At 44.8% G+C, this 17,368-nt stretch overlaps 2 protein-coding genes across 4 annotated transcripts in view; one reads left to right on the forward strand and one right to left on the reverse strand.

Annotated features, from left to right (window-relative positions):
- Nucleotides 1-17,368, forward strand: part of ASTN2 (astrotactin 2) — a 1,339,273-nt gene that overhangs the window by 991,194 nt on the left and 330,711 nt on the right. The gene's annotated exons all lie outside the window — the stretch shown is intronic.
- On the reverse strand, nt 1,432-16,780 carry TRIM32 (tripartite motif containing 32). Of its 2 annotated transcripts, none has more exons than XM_073573134.1 (2): nt 16,682-16,780; nt 1,432-5,215 (listed from the first exon to the last, which is right to left on the reverse strand). In XM_073573134.1, the coding sequence occupies exon 2, from the start codon at nt 5,207-5,209 to the stop codon at nt 3,269-3,271; it is 1,941 nt and encodes a 646-aa protein (XP_073429235.1). In that variant the 5' UTR covers nt 5,210-5,215; nt 16,682-16,780; the 3' UTR covers nt 1,432-3,268. The 2 variants fall into 2 exon arrangements, with proteins under 2 accessions (XP_073429235.1, XP_073429233.1); XM_073573132.1 differs by having other exon boundaries at nt 16,600-16,692.

The raw sequence follows: 17,368 nt of genomic DNA on the forward strand, positions 1-17,368 counted from the left end.
ATTAAGGCACACAAGCAGACAAGGTTTGTCCACAAGTTCAGATTTTGACCCCCACTCTCCCAAAAATAAAAAATGCATCGTTTTACAGTACCAGAAAAGTGAATGAGATTTTGAAAGTGTTATGCCCATTATGCTTATTTGTTTCCTTGCAGATTTGAAGCCGTTTCATATCTGCAGAAAATCAACTTCTCCGCCCATTAAAAATACACATGCAAAAAAGCACTTTTTATGCAGTGCTTTTCCTTGTCCCGCAAAAAAAAGTGTAGTTATTGGAAGGGAAAGAGAAAAAAATGCAAAAAGGGAAACTGCCTGCACTGGGAAGGGGTTAAAGACTTGGATATTGACTTATAATAAAGCTTTCTTCCACTTGGAGGAGGGGTAGTTTAGATGCCTTAAAATTGACATAGTGTCCTTTGTGATGAGTTTCCCCTGGGCCATACCTTGAATTATAGGCACAAAACATATTTTGAAAGGTTATTGTGCTTTATATATGATGCTTTATAAAAGTCATCTGAAATCATTCACATTCTGTTTCTAGGCATAGTAAGCCTTATCATTATTCCCATCCCAGAACGTGATGGCATATCGCTAGGATATGTAATCACATTGTGAGTGGAGATTGATGGGGGTTCACAGCACTACTTTTTCCCACATCCCTTTCACAGTTGTGTGTTACACAGTGGCACTCACGGACACCGGCTGTGCAAGGAACTACAGCGCAGCTCCATTTAAGCGAATGGCTCCCTGCAGCATTTCCCTGCACAGCCGGTGGCCAAGAGTATCACTGTGCAGGAAAAAATGTCAACTTTGAAGCAGATACAGCTCTAAAGCTGCAGGAAATAAACTTATTGGACAGTCTGCAGTACTTTCTACAGCTTTCTGAAATAATTTTGTAGAAATTTTCTATCTTGTTAAAGGGGTTATTACTATTGAAACAAGTAACTTTGCAATTTTAAGCCATCTATAAAGACTATTCCTCGTCTTGCTCGCTCTCTGCATCACCAGCCACTCTGGCAGTCCAGCATCATGGCTGAGGATGCACAACATTTACATGCCCTTTTCAATAGAGCCTTGTAAGCCATGATCTAAAGTGGGCTTTATTGCTGGAGCTCACAATACTGCCAGCTTTAGCATCCCTATACTCCTCTGATGCTACTAGTGTGAAATGTCAAATCTTCAGGAGCACACTGCCCTTGGTGGCAACAAAAAGTCGGAGGCAGGGGAGCAGTGCACTCCCGAAGGTATAACATGAGCGCAAACCCTTTAACAGATGAGAGGAATGGCTTAGCCTAGGGGTTGGGTTTATTCATGCCTGTTACTTTCTGTAGGTGGGGGTGGGGGGAGGCTCCTGCTGCAACCTGTTCTCTCACAGTCAGGATTTGGGGGAAAAGGGTGCATGGCTGAGCTTTTAAGACGCAGAAGACTTCATAATATATTTATCATTTTTATTCTCAAAATACAACAAGTAGAATCAAAGGAAAGGTGCTGATTACAGGAGACAGTGCCAGGGATATGTGTGCATTTCCAAAATCTTTACTCTCATTGTCATATAAATCAATCCAAACTACAATGTATTGGATTGGAATTAAAAAAAAAAGCACATAGATTTCACAACCCACTCAGATTTGTCGTTACATTTTCACATACATGATCATCATACAGACGAGTGATTATAGATCGGAGCACTGCTGCTAGTTCAACTACAAGAAGATGTCACATGCATTTTTCCTTTACAATATTTCTCATCCCTTTAGGATTTGATCCAGATTTTAGTTTAAAAAATATGGCAACTGTCTAACAGAAGTTTCTACCATGAAAATAAACATGTTATACACATTTTCTACATATGGTAAGGTGCACACTCTGCATACTTCACATTGGGATGTGAATCATTGCAAAATTAGAGAGTTATTCTCAAGTAAACTTTTGAGCAGCTCACAACTCTGCAATCTCCTTACATCCTTGTTTGTGGCAAGGCAGGATCTCCTCTGAGTGACAGTTCTGGTGAGAGCAGAGCTGTAGTATTAGTAGCACTATAAAGCCCAGCACAAGTTCTGCGGTGACACATTTGGGTATCAGTGGTTTGTAAACTGATCACTGTAATTAAAAACAGAGATAAGGGATTTCAGCAAGCACACAGTTTGTCAGGAGCAGAGATAGAATTGGAGGAGGAATAACTGCTTTATAGAAATCAGTGAGCTGGAGAGAAGTGGCTGAGATTTTAGTAGTTAACTCATCTTCTTCATGTAGCTACTGTGCACTCTCGGCCAGGGTCTGGGCAAGCACTAGTGGCCTTGCTTCATGGAACACAGCTGTACACTAAGAAAGATAAAAGCTCTCAATGCAGGAGAATGACAACAGTTCGAAAAAGCAAGTCAATTACAAACTTGCTTATTTCAATGTTGTCTAATTAAAACCAAATAACTTGAGAATACCTATTGAAGAGTAGAAAAAAAAAACACTTTATGAAGGAATCATTGGATGAAAAATGCAGAGTCTAAGGCCTCATTCAGATGTCTATTTTTCACGTATGTGTTTCGTGATTTTCATGGACAGAACATTATCCATTATCATCTTTGGAGCTGTTCACAAGTGTTTTTTTTTTTTTGGGGGGGGGGGGGCAATGTGTTCAGAATATGGTTCTGGGAAAAATCATTTTATTATGATTAATCATGTTAAATCTGTAATTAACATTGTAATAAATAGGAGAAGCTTTGTGTTATTTGATCGTATGCGGAAATCACTGATAACACAATGATGGTAATAACTGAACTTAAACTGTGATGGACCTCAGACCATCTTTGCGTATGTGAAAAGTCACTTACATCTGAATGGGGCCTAACGACTCTTCCTTTATACTTGGAACAAAGGCAAGGTCAGCCAGTTGATGGTTTCAGAACTGCTTTTTATCCTGTGTTAGTAAGAGATATTTTACAAGTCGATATAGAAGGAATAGCAGACATAAGAGCCTACATTGTAAAGTAGAATATAATCTCTGTACAATAAAGACAGGAATATTGATTTCTTACAACTGTTTACACCTAAAAGCCTCTACCATGTTAAAAGCCTTATTTTTAGTGGTGCGAGATGAAAGCATTCAGCGTCCATTGGTGGTTAAAGGGTACAATCTCTGTTCCTTTTGAGTGTGACATGTATTAAAACTAATATACCAGTGATGCACAGATGGCTTTTTTCTTTCTAAAGTACCTAAAAGCAAATTGCCGTAGTAAGGATAATGATCAGTGAAACGGATCTATATGAGCTTGTCTCAAGGCGAGGAATATCTGCGTGTATGGTAACTGTAAATTTTAATACAATGATCCCAACAATCCAGCACCAACAGCTGCCCTTTAGGAGTTAAAGATACTCCAACAGGACAGGTCAAGCCCTCTTTAATTAAGACACTGTATCCTCCACTTTTAGGAAAATGAAGAATTTCTTTGCGCCCACTATCAGCCACAATTAGGTCTCCCCGTGCCCCAACACACATTCCTGCAATACAACGAAAGTCCTCGTTCTCTGAGAAAAAATGACTGATTTGACGGCCTAATTGCCCGTCTGCCCCAACGGAGCCGATAGAAAAACCTCCTTCGAGATTATGCTCATACTGACGATTTTCCAAGTTCAGACCCAGTCCTTGAGTAAAGTATACAGTACCCTGCTGGTCACACGTTACAAACTTTGGCCGCACAGCGCTACAAAGACGACTGTATTTGACGACTCCAAGGCTCCGATCTACAGTCAGACACCACAGCTTGCCTCCTTCCACATCAGTTACAACAAACTGACCTGAAGGCATGGCAGCAATTCCCCATGGCTTGCTTAATTGACTTCTGTGGCAAGCAATACAGTGTCCTTCCATAGTATATATTTTGACAGAGTTATCATAATTGTCTGTCACACCTATTAATCCATGGCAGTTTATAGTTACCGATAATGGAATCAAGTTAGGAAGATCGGCACCAAGGAAGCTTAGTACGAAAGTATCAATTCCAGTTGGACTTCGTCTTATTTCCCTCAAGAAGCCTTTCCTGTTGAAAACTTGAATTCTGCAGTTTCCTCTGTCGGCAACGAGCACCTCTCCCAGTGAAGTAACATGGATACTGACCGGTAGATTAAACATTCCCGGCATATTACCCTTAGATCCCATCTTCCTTAGAAACTGACACTGTTGTAGGCTACATGCAGTATCTTCAAGTTGGACAACAGGAGTTGACGTGCAAGACTGAACATTGCTCATGTCTTCTGACAAGGTCTCCACTTCATTGCTCATAGCCATGGGAAACCCATCTTGGTTAGGATCTTCTAAATTCACATTGTAAGGCTTCTTGACCACTTGGCCCACCTGTACAGGACCAACATGCCCCACCTTGAGAAACTCTACATCTTGTAGTGTAAGGTTTTGCGGTAAGTTAGCTACTAGGTTGGGTTCTTCTTCTTCGACAGACTCTTCCAATAAAGCTGAATCGGACTGTTTTATTTTTAGCATGAGATAATCACACCTTGACACAATCTGTACTTCTGCAATGTTGAGAAGGTATGCATGCTCATCCAACACCAGATTATTTAATTTTTCTACCTCGTACAAAGAAGATGTAAAATGCTTGCGTGATCGAGCCAACTCCTCTTGCACATTAATTTCCTCTTTACTGTAATCTTGCATAACTAATTTGTATTTGGACTTTACATGTGAGGAAATACTGTCTATAGAGGATTTTCTTTTCTGAAGGTCCTGAATAGCCTGTCTAAGATTAGTAAGCTTTTCTTGAAAGCTATGTCGACGTTCATTTGCAGCTTCGGCCATTGAGAGTACGATGTGGTCTGGAGAAGGATGTGCCTCTTCTCCGCAATTATCACAGATAACTAAAGCACAATTTTTGCAGTACCTCCGAGGCAATCTTTGGTGGCACATCTTACACATTAACCCTGTGACAGATTGGCCCAGCTCTGCAGTGTTCATGATTTTCAAAATAGTCAAATTATCGGTCAACTGAGATGAATTTGTAACTCGGGTCACGCGACTGCAAAAAGGACAGCGCACTCCATTAATAGTACTGGCCAAAAGCTTCTCAAGGCACTGTTTGCATATGGTGTGACCACACTGGAGGAGTTTTGGCCTCAATTGTTCTTCATTGTATGTCTCCATACAAATGGGGCACTCAAGCACTTCTCGAAGGCCATCTACGTTCACAAATGGGGCCACAGCCATGGTTTCCTAAGGGGAGAAAATAAAGTTAGAAATGTTTTATGTTATTAGTTCTTGCATTTATGGTAAAACTTGTATGTACTTTTGACAGGGAATAACTTATCCATATCTGTTGATATTTGTAGTACTCTAGACCATCCTTTGAGCCAATATGATTTTTCAAGTGGCAAGGAACAACTAACCAAATGGTTAGATGATGGTAGGCAGTTTCTATGTTTTGATAAACCAACCCACAAAAGCAAGCCAAATCAGCAAAGTAGATGGGGATCTGAATTTGTTACCCTGTATAGTAATAAGGGGTTTATTACTGATATGTGGTTATAAGCAATTATGGACCTCAGAAAGCCAAAGATGAAGAGGGGCACTGGCCTTCAGTCTTAAAGTACTGGCTGCATTGAGGAATATTTTATGGTTCATATCTAGATTTAAGGTTTGTTAGATGTATTGAACCACCTCCATTGTACTGATCCTGAACCAAGGCTGCAGAGTCGGAGTCCATTTTGGTTGCTTCAGTATAAAATGGACTGACTCCTAAAATATATAATACATTGGGTACAGTAGTACAATTGAGGATGTGCTGTAAATGTTTTTATAAGAATTTGGGAAAGTTATGAAATGTCCTATAAATGTCTGTTCTGTTCCTGACCTAAAGATCTTGGCTTTTAGTAGAGATGAATCTGAGCTGCACTTTATGTACATGCTCCGTTGTGAGGAAGGGCTGTGGAGTCAGAGTCAGGAAAATTGAGGTTTGGATTACCGACTCCACAGCCCTGTCCTGAACTACAGGCTATATTATACCCAACAGGAACATTCACAATTCTGAGGATTTCAGAAATATAATCAGCTAGCAGTCTTCACTAGCTTAGCTAAAGAGTAACAAACTGTTACTTCTTTTTTTAAATAATTGTGTCCAGCAGTGAAAATTCTTAAACTTTGCAAATAACTTTATTAGAGGATTTGTCTTCAATACTGTAAAAAGAAAATTTGCACAGAGGCAGCCTCCAAACCTCTGATTTTCCTCAGTTTACGTGTCTGCCCATAGCTACATTGATATCAGAACGTAATCACTTGGAGTACAGATGGCAGTGAAGGATCAGCACGTGAGTGTCATTACAGGGGTTGGCAGGTCCAGATCGCTAAGTCTACAGTCACACTGTGTGACTGCAGACTTATAAACACCCCCAGAGCATGCACTGGATTTGTAGGTTTCTGACTCGGGACTGGAGGGTATGTATGAGTTATACATAGTCCGAGCCAGTGGGCGCAGCTTCACTCTCCATACACTTGTATGGAGAGAGTCAGCGCCCACTAATCATGCCCTTTGCCAGGAGTATGTATGGCTCGTACATACTCTCCAGTCCCGGTTCAGAAACCAGCAAAACAGCACAGTGCGTGCGCTGGTGGGGTACATACCCTCCAGTCTCAGGTCAGAAACCGGCAAAACCGCACAGTGCGTGCACTGGTGGGGTGCATAAGTCTGCAGTCACACAAAGTGACAGCAGATTAATCAATTTCAACCATACAACCCCATTAACTCTGGGGTTGATCTGCTGCAAGAGATTCTTCTGATAAGCACAACACGAAGAGGAGGGGACAGGTGCTGATCCCTCGGGCTCACTCAAGTGCTAAAACTGACTCTTTAATTGGTCTTGGACTAGTTAAAAAGGTGCAAATTAAAAGAATAAGGTGCAGATGAAAAATAGACAATCCTTCTCCACCCCCTCCAAAAAAAAGGCACAAATGTTATCATGAATTGGACCCAAAATCTAACTCTCTCAAATACAATGTGATTACACCTACAGTATTCTCAGGTGGGGCGCATACATATACACCTCATCAGAATAGGAATAAAAATTCATACAGGTGCTTCTCGCTAAGTTAGAATATCAAAAAGTTAATTTCAGTTCTCCATAACAAAAAGTGAAATTCATATTTTATAGAGTCAATACAGAGTGATCTATTTCACGTGTTTATTTCTGTTAATGTTGATGATTATATGACTCTATATACCGTATTTTTCGCTTTATAAGACGTACCTGATTATAAGACGCACCCCCAAATTTGTTGAAGAAAAAGGGAATTTTTTTTTATGTTAAATGGGGGTCTGTCTTATAATGCCAGTGTCAGTCTTACAAATCATATACACTCACTGGCCACTTTATTAGGTACACCATGCTAGTAACGGGTTGGACCCCCTTTTGCCTTCAGAACTGCCTCAATTCTTCGTGGCAGAGATTCAACAAGGTGCTGGAAGCATTCCTCAGAGATTTTGGACCATATTGACATGATGGCATCACACAGTTGGCGCAGATTTGTCGACTGCACATCCCTGATGCGAATCTCCCGTTCCACCACATCCCAAAGATGCTCTATTGGATTGAGATCTGGTGACTGAGGAGGCCATTTGAGTACAGTGAACTCATTGTCATGTTCAAGAAACCAATCTGAGATGATTCGAGCTTTATGACATGGCGCATTATCCTGCTGAAAGTAGCCATCAGATGTTGGGTACATTGTGGTCATAAAGGGATGGACATGGTCAGCAACAATACTCAGGTAGGCTGTGGCGTTGCAACGATGCTCAATTGGTACCAAGGGGCCCAAAGAGTGCCCAGAAAAAATTCCCCACACCATGACACCACCACCACCAGCCTGAACCGTTGATACAAGGCTGGATGGATCCATGCTTTCATGTTGTTTACGCCAAATTCTGACCCTACCATCCGAATGTCGCAGCAGAAATCGAGACTCATCAGACCAGGCAACGTTTTTCCAATCTTCTACTGTCCAATTTCGATGAGCTTGTGCAAATTGTAGCCTCAGTTTCCTGTTCTTAGCTGAGAGGAGTGGTACCCAGTGTGGTCTTCTGCTGCTGTAGCCCATCTGCCTCAAAGTTCGACGCACTGTGCGTTCAGAGATGCTCTTCTGCCTACCTTGGTTGTAACGGGTGGCAATTTGAGTCACTGTTGCCTTTCTATCAGCTCGAACCAGTATGCCCATTCTCCTCTGACCTCTGGCATCAACAAGGCATTTCCGGCCACAGAACTGCCGCTCACTGGATTTTTTTTCTTTTTCGGACCATTCTCTGTAAACCCTAGAGATGGTTGTGCGTGAAAATCCCAGTAGAGCAGCAGTTTCTGAAATACCCAGACCAGCCCTTCTGGCACCAACAATCATGCCACGTTCAAAGGCACTCAAATCACCTTTCTTCCCCATACTGATGCTCGGTTTGAACTGCAGGAGATTGTCTTGACCATGTCTACATGCCTAAATGCACTGAGTTGCCGCCATGTGATTGGCTGATTAGAAATTAAGTCTTAACACACAGTTGGACAGGTGTACCTAATAAAGTGGCCAGTGAGTGTATATGTCCTTCATCCTGGTATCTATTAAACTCCCATCCTGGCACATGGCCCTCCTGTGCTGCTGGCACACTGGCACATTGCCCCACTGTGCTGCTGGCATGCACAACGCTCCCCCATCCCATCCTGGATATGCCCCCCTGTGCTGCTGGCACGCACATGACCCCCCCACCCCTTCCTGGATATGCCACTCTGTGCTGCTGGCACGCACATGGTCCCCCTCATCACATCCTGGATATGCCCCCCCTGTGCTGCTGGCACACACATGGCCCCCCCATCCCATCCTGGATATGCCCCCCCTGTGCTGCTGGCACACACGCCCCCACATCCCATCCTGGATATGCCCCCCTGTGCTGCTGGCACGCACATGCCCCCCCATCCCATCCTGGATATGCCCCCCTGTGCTGCTGGCACGCACATGCCCCCCCATCCCATCCTGGATATACCCCCCTGTGCTTCTGGCACGCACATGGCCCCCACATCACATCCTGGATATGCCCCCCTGTGCTGCTGGCACACACATGCCCCCCATCCCATCCTGGATATGCCCCCCTGTGCTGCTGGCACGCACATGCCCCCCCATCCCATCCTGGATATGTCCCCCTGTGCTGCTGGCACGCACATGGCCCCCCCATACCATCCTGGATATGCCCCCCTGTGCTGCTGGCACGCACATGGCCCCCACATCACACCCTGGATATGCCCTCCTGTGCTGCTAGCACACACATGCCCCCCCCATCCCATCCTGGATATGCCCCCTGCGCTGCTGGCACGCACATGGCCCCCCAACCCATCCTGGATATACCCCCCTGTGCTGCTGGCACGCACATGGCCCCCACATCACACCCTGGATATGCCCTCCTGTGCTGCTAGCACACACATGCCCCTCCCATCCCATCCTGGATATGCCCCCCTGCGCTGTAGGCACGCACATGCCCCCCATCCCATCCTGGATATGCCCCCCTGCGCTGCTGGCATGCACATGCCCCCCATCCCATCCTGGATATGCCCCCCTGTGCTGCTGGCGCGCACATGCCCGCCCCCACATCACATCCTGAATATGCCCCCTGTGCTGCTGGCACGCACATGCCCCCCCATCCCATCCTGGATATGCCCCCCTGTGCTGCTGGCACACACATGGCCCCCACATCACATCCTGGATATGCCCCCCTTTGCTGCTGGCACGCACATGATAAAATAAACAGTTCACTCACCTTCTGATGATGGCTCCGTGCTCCCAGCTCCCCCACGGCTCTTCCTGTGTCTGTGCTGACATCCAGGAGCTGCTCATACAGGCATTTCATTGAAGCTTCAGGACCTTCCATCACATGACTGCAGTGCTGCACACTGGGAGTCCCGTGACCGCAGGTCCTAATGGCACAGACACAGGAAGAGCCAGGGGGGAGCTGGGAGCACGGAGCCATCATCAGGGGGTGACAATAGTGACAGGGCAGTGGGGAGAGAGTGCAAGCACATGCAATATGCGCTGCTCCCCTGTCCACCAACTCTGCGCGGCTTCAGCACCAAGGTGATGGACAGCGGGTGCAGTAAATATTACATGAGCCTAATGAGCGGGAGCACTGACCACCCGCTGTCTTTGCAGCGCGCAGCCAGCCCACCCCAGCCCCATGACACCACTCCAGAGATGCACCCCCACCTCTACAGTACACATTCGGATTATAAGATGCACCCCCCACTTATAATCCAAAAAATACGGTAATACAGTGGGTACAGAAAGTATTCAGACCTCTTTACATTTTTCACTCTCTGTTTTACTGCAGCCATTTGGTAAATTCAAAAAGTTAATTTTTTTCTCATTAATGTACACTCTGCACCCCATCTTGACGGAAAAAAAAAAACAAACTTAGAAATTTTTGCAAATTTATTAAAAAAGAAAAACTGAAATATCACATGGTCATAAGTATTCAGACCCTTTGCTCAGTATTGAGTAGAAGCACCCTTTTGAGCTAGTACAGCCATGAGTCTTCTTGGGAATGATGCAACAAGTTTTTCACACCTGGATTTGGGGATCCTCTGCCATTATTCCTTGCAGATCCTCTCCAGTTCTGTCAGGTTGGATGGTAAACGTTGGAGGACAGCCATTTTCAGGTCTCTCCAGAGATGCTCAATTGGGGTTAGGTCAGGGCTCTGGCTGGGCGAGTAAGGAATGTGATGCAGAGTGTACATTAATGAGAAAAAAAATGAACTTTTTTGAATTTACCAAATGGCTGCAATGAAACAAAGAGTGAAAAATTTAAAGGGGTCTGAGTACTTTCCGTACCCTCTGTATAAAAGTTTCACTTTTTGTATTGAACAACTGAAATAAATTACTTTTTGATGATATTCTAATTTAGTGAGAAGCACCTGTAAATTCTAGATGAACAAGTACATTTTCTTTAATTGGTTTCTGCAAAAAGCTCGCCAGCAAACATGGCAGGCGGCGATGAGCGGATGGTCCCGAGAGGCGGGCGGCGACGAGCGGAGGGTCCTGAGAGGCAGGCGGCGACGAGCGGAGGGTCCCGAGATATATATAGATAAATATATATAGTATATACACACACACACACACACACATTTACACTGCATCCAAAAATGAATGTAGTGAAGGCACGGAGTACTTCAGGAGGAAATGCGGCAGGAAGATTGAAGGGGACGGGACACATTGAAGATTCAGCACAAGAGCCTCCATTAAATGGCTAATCTAGCAAACCTATTTGAGTATTCAAATCACGGAAAGTGGTGTATGCAGCCACAATTTAGGAAACATGGAGGCAGAGCTAATAGAGAGAAGCAATGCATAGCTGCGTCTTAGCTAATCTCACAGCTGAACACTTACAGCTCTCCCCGCCAGCAGCTCCGCGCGATAACAGCAATTTAGCGACATCACTTAAAGCTCAGAACAAGAGCGATCTATTGGCAGCTACAATATTCTTTTCGCTTTTTGGGGTTTTTTTGCTAACAGATAAATTGCGCACCTCGGGTCATGCTTTGGAAATAGCGCGTGAGGAAACGTGTTAATATTGTGGGCGCTCTCCAGCTGCGGCAATACACACCAGCCGTGCATAGCTAATACAAGACCTGCTAGGTTTGCTTGTTACCGTGTGGCACCTGGAGCCTAGAATTAGCAATGTGTGCAGGAGTAAGCGTCGGCCCGCTGAACCATTCTGTCACATAAATTAATGACATGGTTTTATTCCAGCGAACTGCTGGGGTTGCTGAAAAAAAGAGACACCTCACGTAGAGTTTATAGCAGTCTTCCATAATCAGGAGACATCCCAGAGGAAGAACCCTGTGTCTTTAATTTGTCTACCTTCCTAACACACACATCTAGTGAGAAGCTCTGAAAACAATCAATGGTAAAGCAATTGTGGGCAAGGCGATAAGTGGGACTCGTTTCTGAAAACAGATTATGCAACCAATCACATCACTTGTTTCTTTTCAAATCACTAACTGAAAAATTAGAAGATGAAATCTGATTGGATGCCGCCGGCAACACTAAAAAGCGAGGCCTAGATAGACTGTGGGAAAATAAAGCCTGAATGAACATCATTCAGAATGAGACTAAAAATCATAATTTTCCAGAAAATAAAAAACAATCTGTGAGGGGCATCCATTATTGTCACCTTAAGCATGGTACGAACACTTTTTTATGTTATGTAAACACACTTCGTTTCTTAAAGGGGTTGTCAAGTGAAAATAAGGTTACCTATCTGCAGGATAAGTGATAACTTGCTGATCGGTAGAGGTCCAAGCGGTGACTGGTAGCTAGAAGAATTTCTATCCTCGTTACAAAAATGCCAGTGCTCAACTGTTCCACAGGGAACGCACGGAACAGCAGTCGAGCATGTATGTGCACTGCTGCTTTCAACCGACTGGCTCCGCCGATCCCAGCAGTCAGGCCTCCACCCATGAGCAAATTATCACCTATCATACAAATAAGTGGTAACTTGTCTTAACTGGACAATTCCTTTAAAGGGGATCTGTCACCCCATTTTTGGCCTATCAGCTGCCGGCACCGCCATCAGGGGCTTATCTACAGCATTCTCTAATGGCTTTCGGTCCGGTCCGATGGGTGTCGCCATCCCGTCTGGCGCCTTCCATCTTCATACGATGATGTCCTCCTCCTTGCTTCTCCCTCGGCTCCTGCGCAGGCGTACTTTATCGGCCCTGTTGAGGGCAGAGCAGAGTAATGCAGTGAGCAGGCGCCGGAAGTCTCTGACCTTTCCCGACGCCTGCGCACTGCAGTACTTTACTGTGCCCTCAACAGGGCAGAGAAAGTACGCCTGCGCAGGAGCCAAAAGTGAAGCAAGGAGGAGGATATCATCGTATAAAGATGGGAGGACCCGGACCGGACCGCAACACCCACCGCACCCGACTCCACCCCCCGGTGAGTATAATCTAACGTGTTTTTCTCATCTTTCAGGTTTCATTGGGCGCTTATCTACAGCATTACAGAATGCTGTCGATAAGCCCCTGATGGCGGTGCCGGCACCTGATAGGCGAAAAATGGGGTGACAGATTCTCTTTAAGCCTTGCCATCGTTCGATGCCGCCCAGAATTTCACCACATCCTCGGATAGCTGCTTTCCCAAGGCAGGTTCAGTAAGATCCAGGAGTTCTAGTCTTATTCCAGAAGCCTCTTGGATGGTGAGGAAGAGTTGGCAAATAGAATTTTTACTTTTTTTAGCCTATTATTTTTCTTTATAAAAAGAGATATAAGATCCAGGTAATGTTCTCACATGAGCGGGTCGTGTAAATAATGGCTGCCCCATGGCTGGTGATGAACTCTACCAGGATGATTGACAGAAGAGACAACTTGAGGTTTTGGGCTGCACTAACGGAAATGACAATCCCTAATCTAATATATAAAGGAGCGGATTTTACTCCACAACGCGATTCACACTGGAATGGCATCTTTCTCAAGGGTATAAACCAACTGGCGTTAAAGGGGTCGTCAACTACTTGGACAAGCCCTTCGTAAAGTTGTCCACTACTTGGACAACTTCTTGTCACACCCCACGCTTGGCCCCCCATAAAAAATAAAGCCTATACTGCCGGTCCTGTGCCGATGCCGTTCCCGCGGTATCGGCACTCGCTCTCCCCGGGGCTCCCGTGCTGTTCTTGCGACACCGATGCTCAATCAGCGTTGGCGTCACTGTCTCCGCCTCCTGTCGAATTGAGCATGAAGAGAAAGAGAGATCAGCTGCAGCCTGGATGTCCTCTTCATGTTCGATTTGTCCGAAGGTGGGGACAGTGACACCAGCGCTGATTGGGCGCTGGTGTCACAAAAACAGCACGGGAGCCCCGGGAGAGTGAGTGCCGACACCGCGCGAACGGCACAGACACGGGAGGGGAGTATAAGCTTTATTATTATATCGGGACCAAACATTTTGATCAAGAAGGGGTTGTCCTAGCAGTGGACAACCCCTTTAATATTAGCAGGTTCCCATTTCAAAATAAAAACTATGGATATTCACCTCCAACTGCTGCAATTCCTGGCGGATTTTGAGACATTATTGTATCAGGTGACCACTGCAGCCAATACATGGCCTTTGATCAGATGCAACTCAACACTGATGAAATAATAAAGGCTGCAGCCAGTCAGCAGCCGGTGACTGATTGCAGCGCTCTTGTGAGAAAACAATTTCATGGTACCTACCGAGAGCTGAGAATACATTGTTTTTATTTTAAATGGGGCACTGATAAAAGAAGGGGACAACCCCTTTTAATATATGGGGTCAGATTCCTCTTTTTTTTTTTTTTAAGCTGCTGTGCTTTTTTGACTTTTAGTTTTTAGTGATGTTTTTTTGAGCCAGTCATTAAAATAGAGAATGTGGTTCATGAATTTTGTGCAAAAAACAAAATTGTCTATTTTTTTTCCTGGTCTTTAAACTGGTTTTGCAACTTTTTAGAGAGGTAAAAGTTGCACATTTCACAAAAATGCACTGACATACATAAAGAGCACTCCAAGTAGGTAGTATGGAGGAGAGTTACTCCAAATTTTCCTAAATTTTTAAAAAGCTTGCCTTTTATGAATCGGTCTAAAACATTTGAAAAAGCCATATTATTTATTCCATTATTTTTTTTTAAAAAATCTGCCATACAGTTCCAGAGATATGGGCTTTATTATTTGGGGCTAATGTTTATGGTCTTTAGAGGGAGGTGACTCGCAGGCTAATAATACACAGCAGTCTAAAGACACGCCCCTGAGGATCCTGTGAGCCATTCCTATAGGTAAAGACCATAAAAGTGAGCACCAAATAAACAAATGCCAATATCTTTGGGGCCTTATGGCAAATGAGTACAAACTTGGTTCTAAGGGGTAACGTTTCACCTTGTGGAGAGTGACATGCCAGTGTATAGAAAGTTATAGGCACTGCAGAGCTCCCCTGTGAAATTAAATATGCAAATTGCCTCATCAGAGAGGAAGCTGACTTGAACTCTAGCATCAACTATTGAAAGTAGCAATCTTAAAAACACAAGACTTAGGACAAAAGCCAAACAAGAACCTCAATTTGCAGAGACGTGTTTAGGGTTGTTTTCCCCTCCTCAGTGCAAAGCATGTGATCTGATTTGGCTGTAGGAGAGGCCTCTGACTGGGGTACAAACGGTGACGTTTCTCCTCCTTTTGAAATTGCAATGTAAGAAAAGATGCGCTAATAATGGTATTTAATCAGGAATACAAGAACGAGCAAGAAAAGAAGAGTCAGGAGGGGCACTAGTCCCATTCTTCCGAGCGTGGAGGGCCCTGAACTGTCCCATTCACATGCATTTATTCCCTGCCAGAAACATCTGCAGCGACATGAGAATGCAGAAGCTGCGTGAAATCCTCCGGAAAATCACTCAAGTAAAGCAAATCGCTGCTACGTGATGGGATTTCTGGGGATTTTACAATATAGTAGTTACTTTTTCTTTCTTCAACAGAGTAACGGGAAAAATGAATCCTCTTTACCAGAAAATGTCTCAGTGTCCGGACCTGTAACATTGAGAACCCCGGTGTTCTGCCATTATCTAAGGCAGCGGCTGCATTTAAAGGGGTTTTCCAAATTTGGAAAAACCCTATTCCTCAGCTGCTATTTGATTGAGCTTTACTCACTCTCCCTGGGTCCAGCACTGTCTCTGCCGGCCCTTATTGTCTGCAGGGCTGCAGTCACTGACGCAGACTCTGGCACAGTCACTGAGCTCGCAGATTGGCTGCAGCGCTGCAGACAAGCGCAAACTCGGTGTCAGACCTGGGGAGAGTGAGTAAAGCACAGTTGGTATATTTTTTTTTCTTTTTAGACAAAATTGCAGGTGGGGGAACAGGGATATTCAGATATCAGAATACCTCCAATTAAATCCGCACACCACCTACTATATCCTAAAGTTAGGTCACAAAAATTAGATACCTAGACAACCCCGTACCAACTGCCTGTGCCCTAATGGCAGATTGATGGGGGAGAATGAGGAGGCTTGTTATATAATTCCATGCAGAAAATCTGTGACAAAATCTCACCCACAGACAGCAGGAAATCTGCAGTGGTGGGGATTAGGACCTGTGCACACCATGCAGATTTGCTACATTTTTGACGCAGTTTTTTTCTGGGCAGATTTGTCACAAAACCTGAAGGATTTGCCATGACCAGCAGAGTGAATGAGGATCCTGATCTCTGCACTAAAATCCATGGAAAAAAAGAATCGGCATCAGGTGCTGGATTATTTTGCATCTGACGATTCCCAGCACTCAGTAACTGCTGGTTTACCATTTAAGCAAGTGATTGGCTGCAGCGGTCACTGGCAGTGTTTAATTTAAAGGGGCGGTCCCATCTGTAGGGCACACTCCTAACATAGGCCAGAAATAGATCACTGGGCCCCACTGCTATCAAGAACGGGGCCCTAGAACGCAGCTGATTGGCTCCTGCTCAGTCACATGACTGCTCAGTAAATAAATGCTCTGGTATAGCAGAGATGCTGTCATGTCTGGTGCTGCCCATAGACAGCGCGCAGTACGAGGAGGTGCAGCACAGTGCGAGTCTACTCCGCCTCCCAATACCTGGGGATGATGGCAGCGGCTGCACGGCACAGCTCACCCGACCCTGCACATGACCTGTCGGAACGCGGGGACCGCCGCTTACCTGCAGCTACTGCCCGGCCAGGGTGAAAGTGCGAGGCGTGACGTCACTTCCGCTTCACCGCTACGCATCATGGGAGATGTAGTTCTGAGCCGAGAAGTAGCGGATTTCTGTCAGCAGCGCGGCTCCTGCCAGTGTCATTGCTGTCGTTGTGGTCACTCGTTATCGGCATCGAAGTGGAATGTCTTTACACCAAACATATATGTATATATCAAATATGAGTTCAGAAACATTTTAAACCCTTCACCGAATGGTGATTTTCCATATTTTTTTTCCCTTTTTACTGTATTTAATACATACCTCCCAACTTTTGAAGAAGGGAAAAGAGGGACAAAGGCTGCGGTGCACGCAGCGGCAAAATTTAGGCCATTTCACAACTATTCACAGCCATTTCCATGCCACAACCGCACCCATTTAGCACTGCTGATCACACTGACTGGTACTGAGGGCACAGTGGCTGGCATTATGGGCACAGTGGCTGGTACTGTTGGCACACTGACTGGTACTGAGGAAAAGAAAGAACAGAGAGAGAGAAAAAAAACAGAAAGAAAGAACAGAGAGGGAAAGAAGGGGGAAAAAAGAACAGTGAGAAAAAGAAAGAAAGAGGGAAAGAGAGAGAGAGAAAGAAAGAGCGGACAGAAAAAAGAACAGAGAGAGAAAGAAAGAACAGAGAGAAAGATGGGAAAGAAA

This window comes from Dendrobates tinctorius, unplaced genomic scaffold, assembly GCF_039654945.1.
Source record: "Dendrobates tinctorius isolate UK_male_01 unplaced genomic scaffold, ASM3965494v1 ptg000034l, whole genome shotgun sequence".
NCBI classification, from domain to species: Eukaryota; Metazoa; Chordata; class Amphibia; order Anura; family Dendrobatidae; genus Dendrobates; species Dendrobates tinctorius.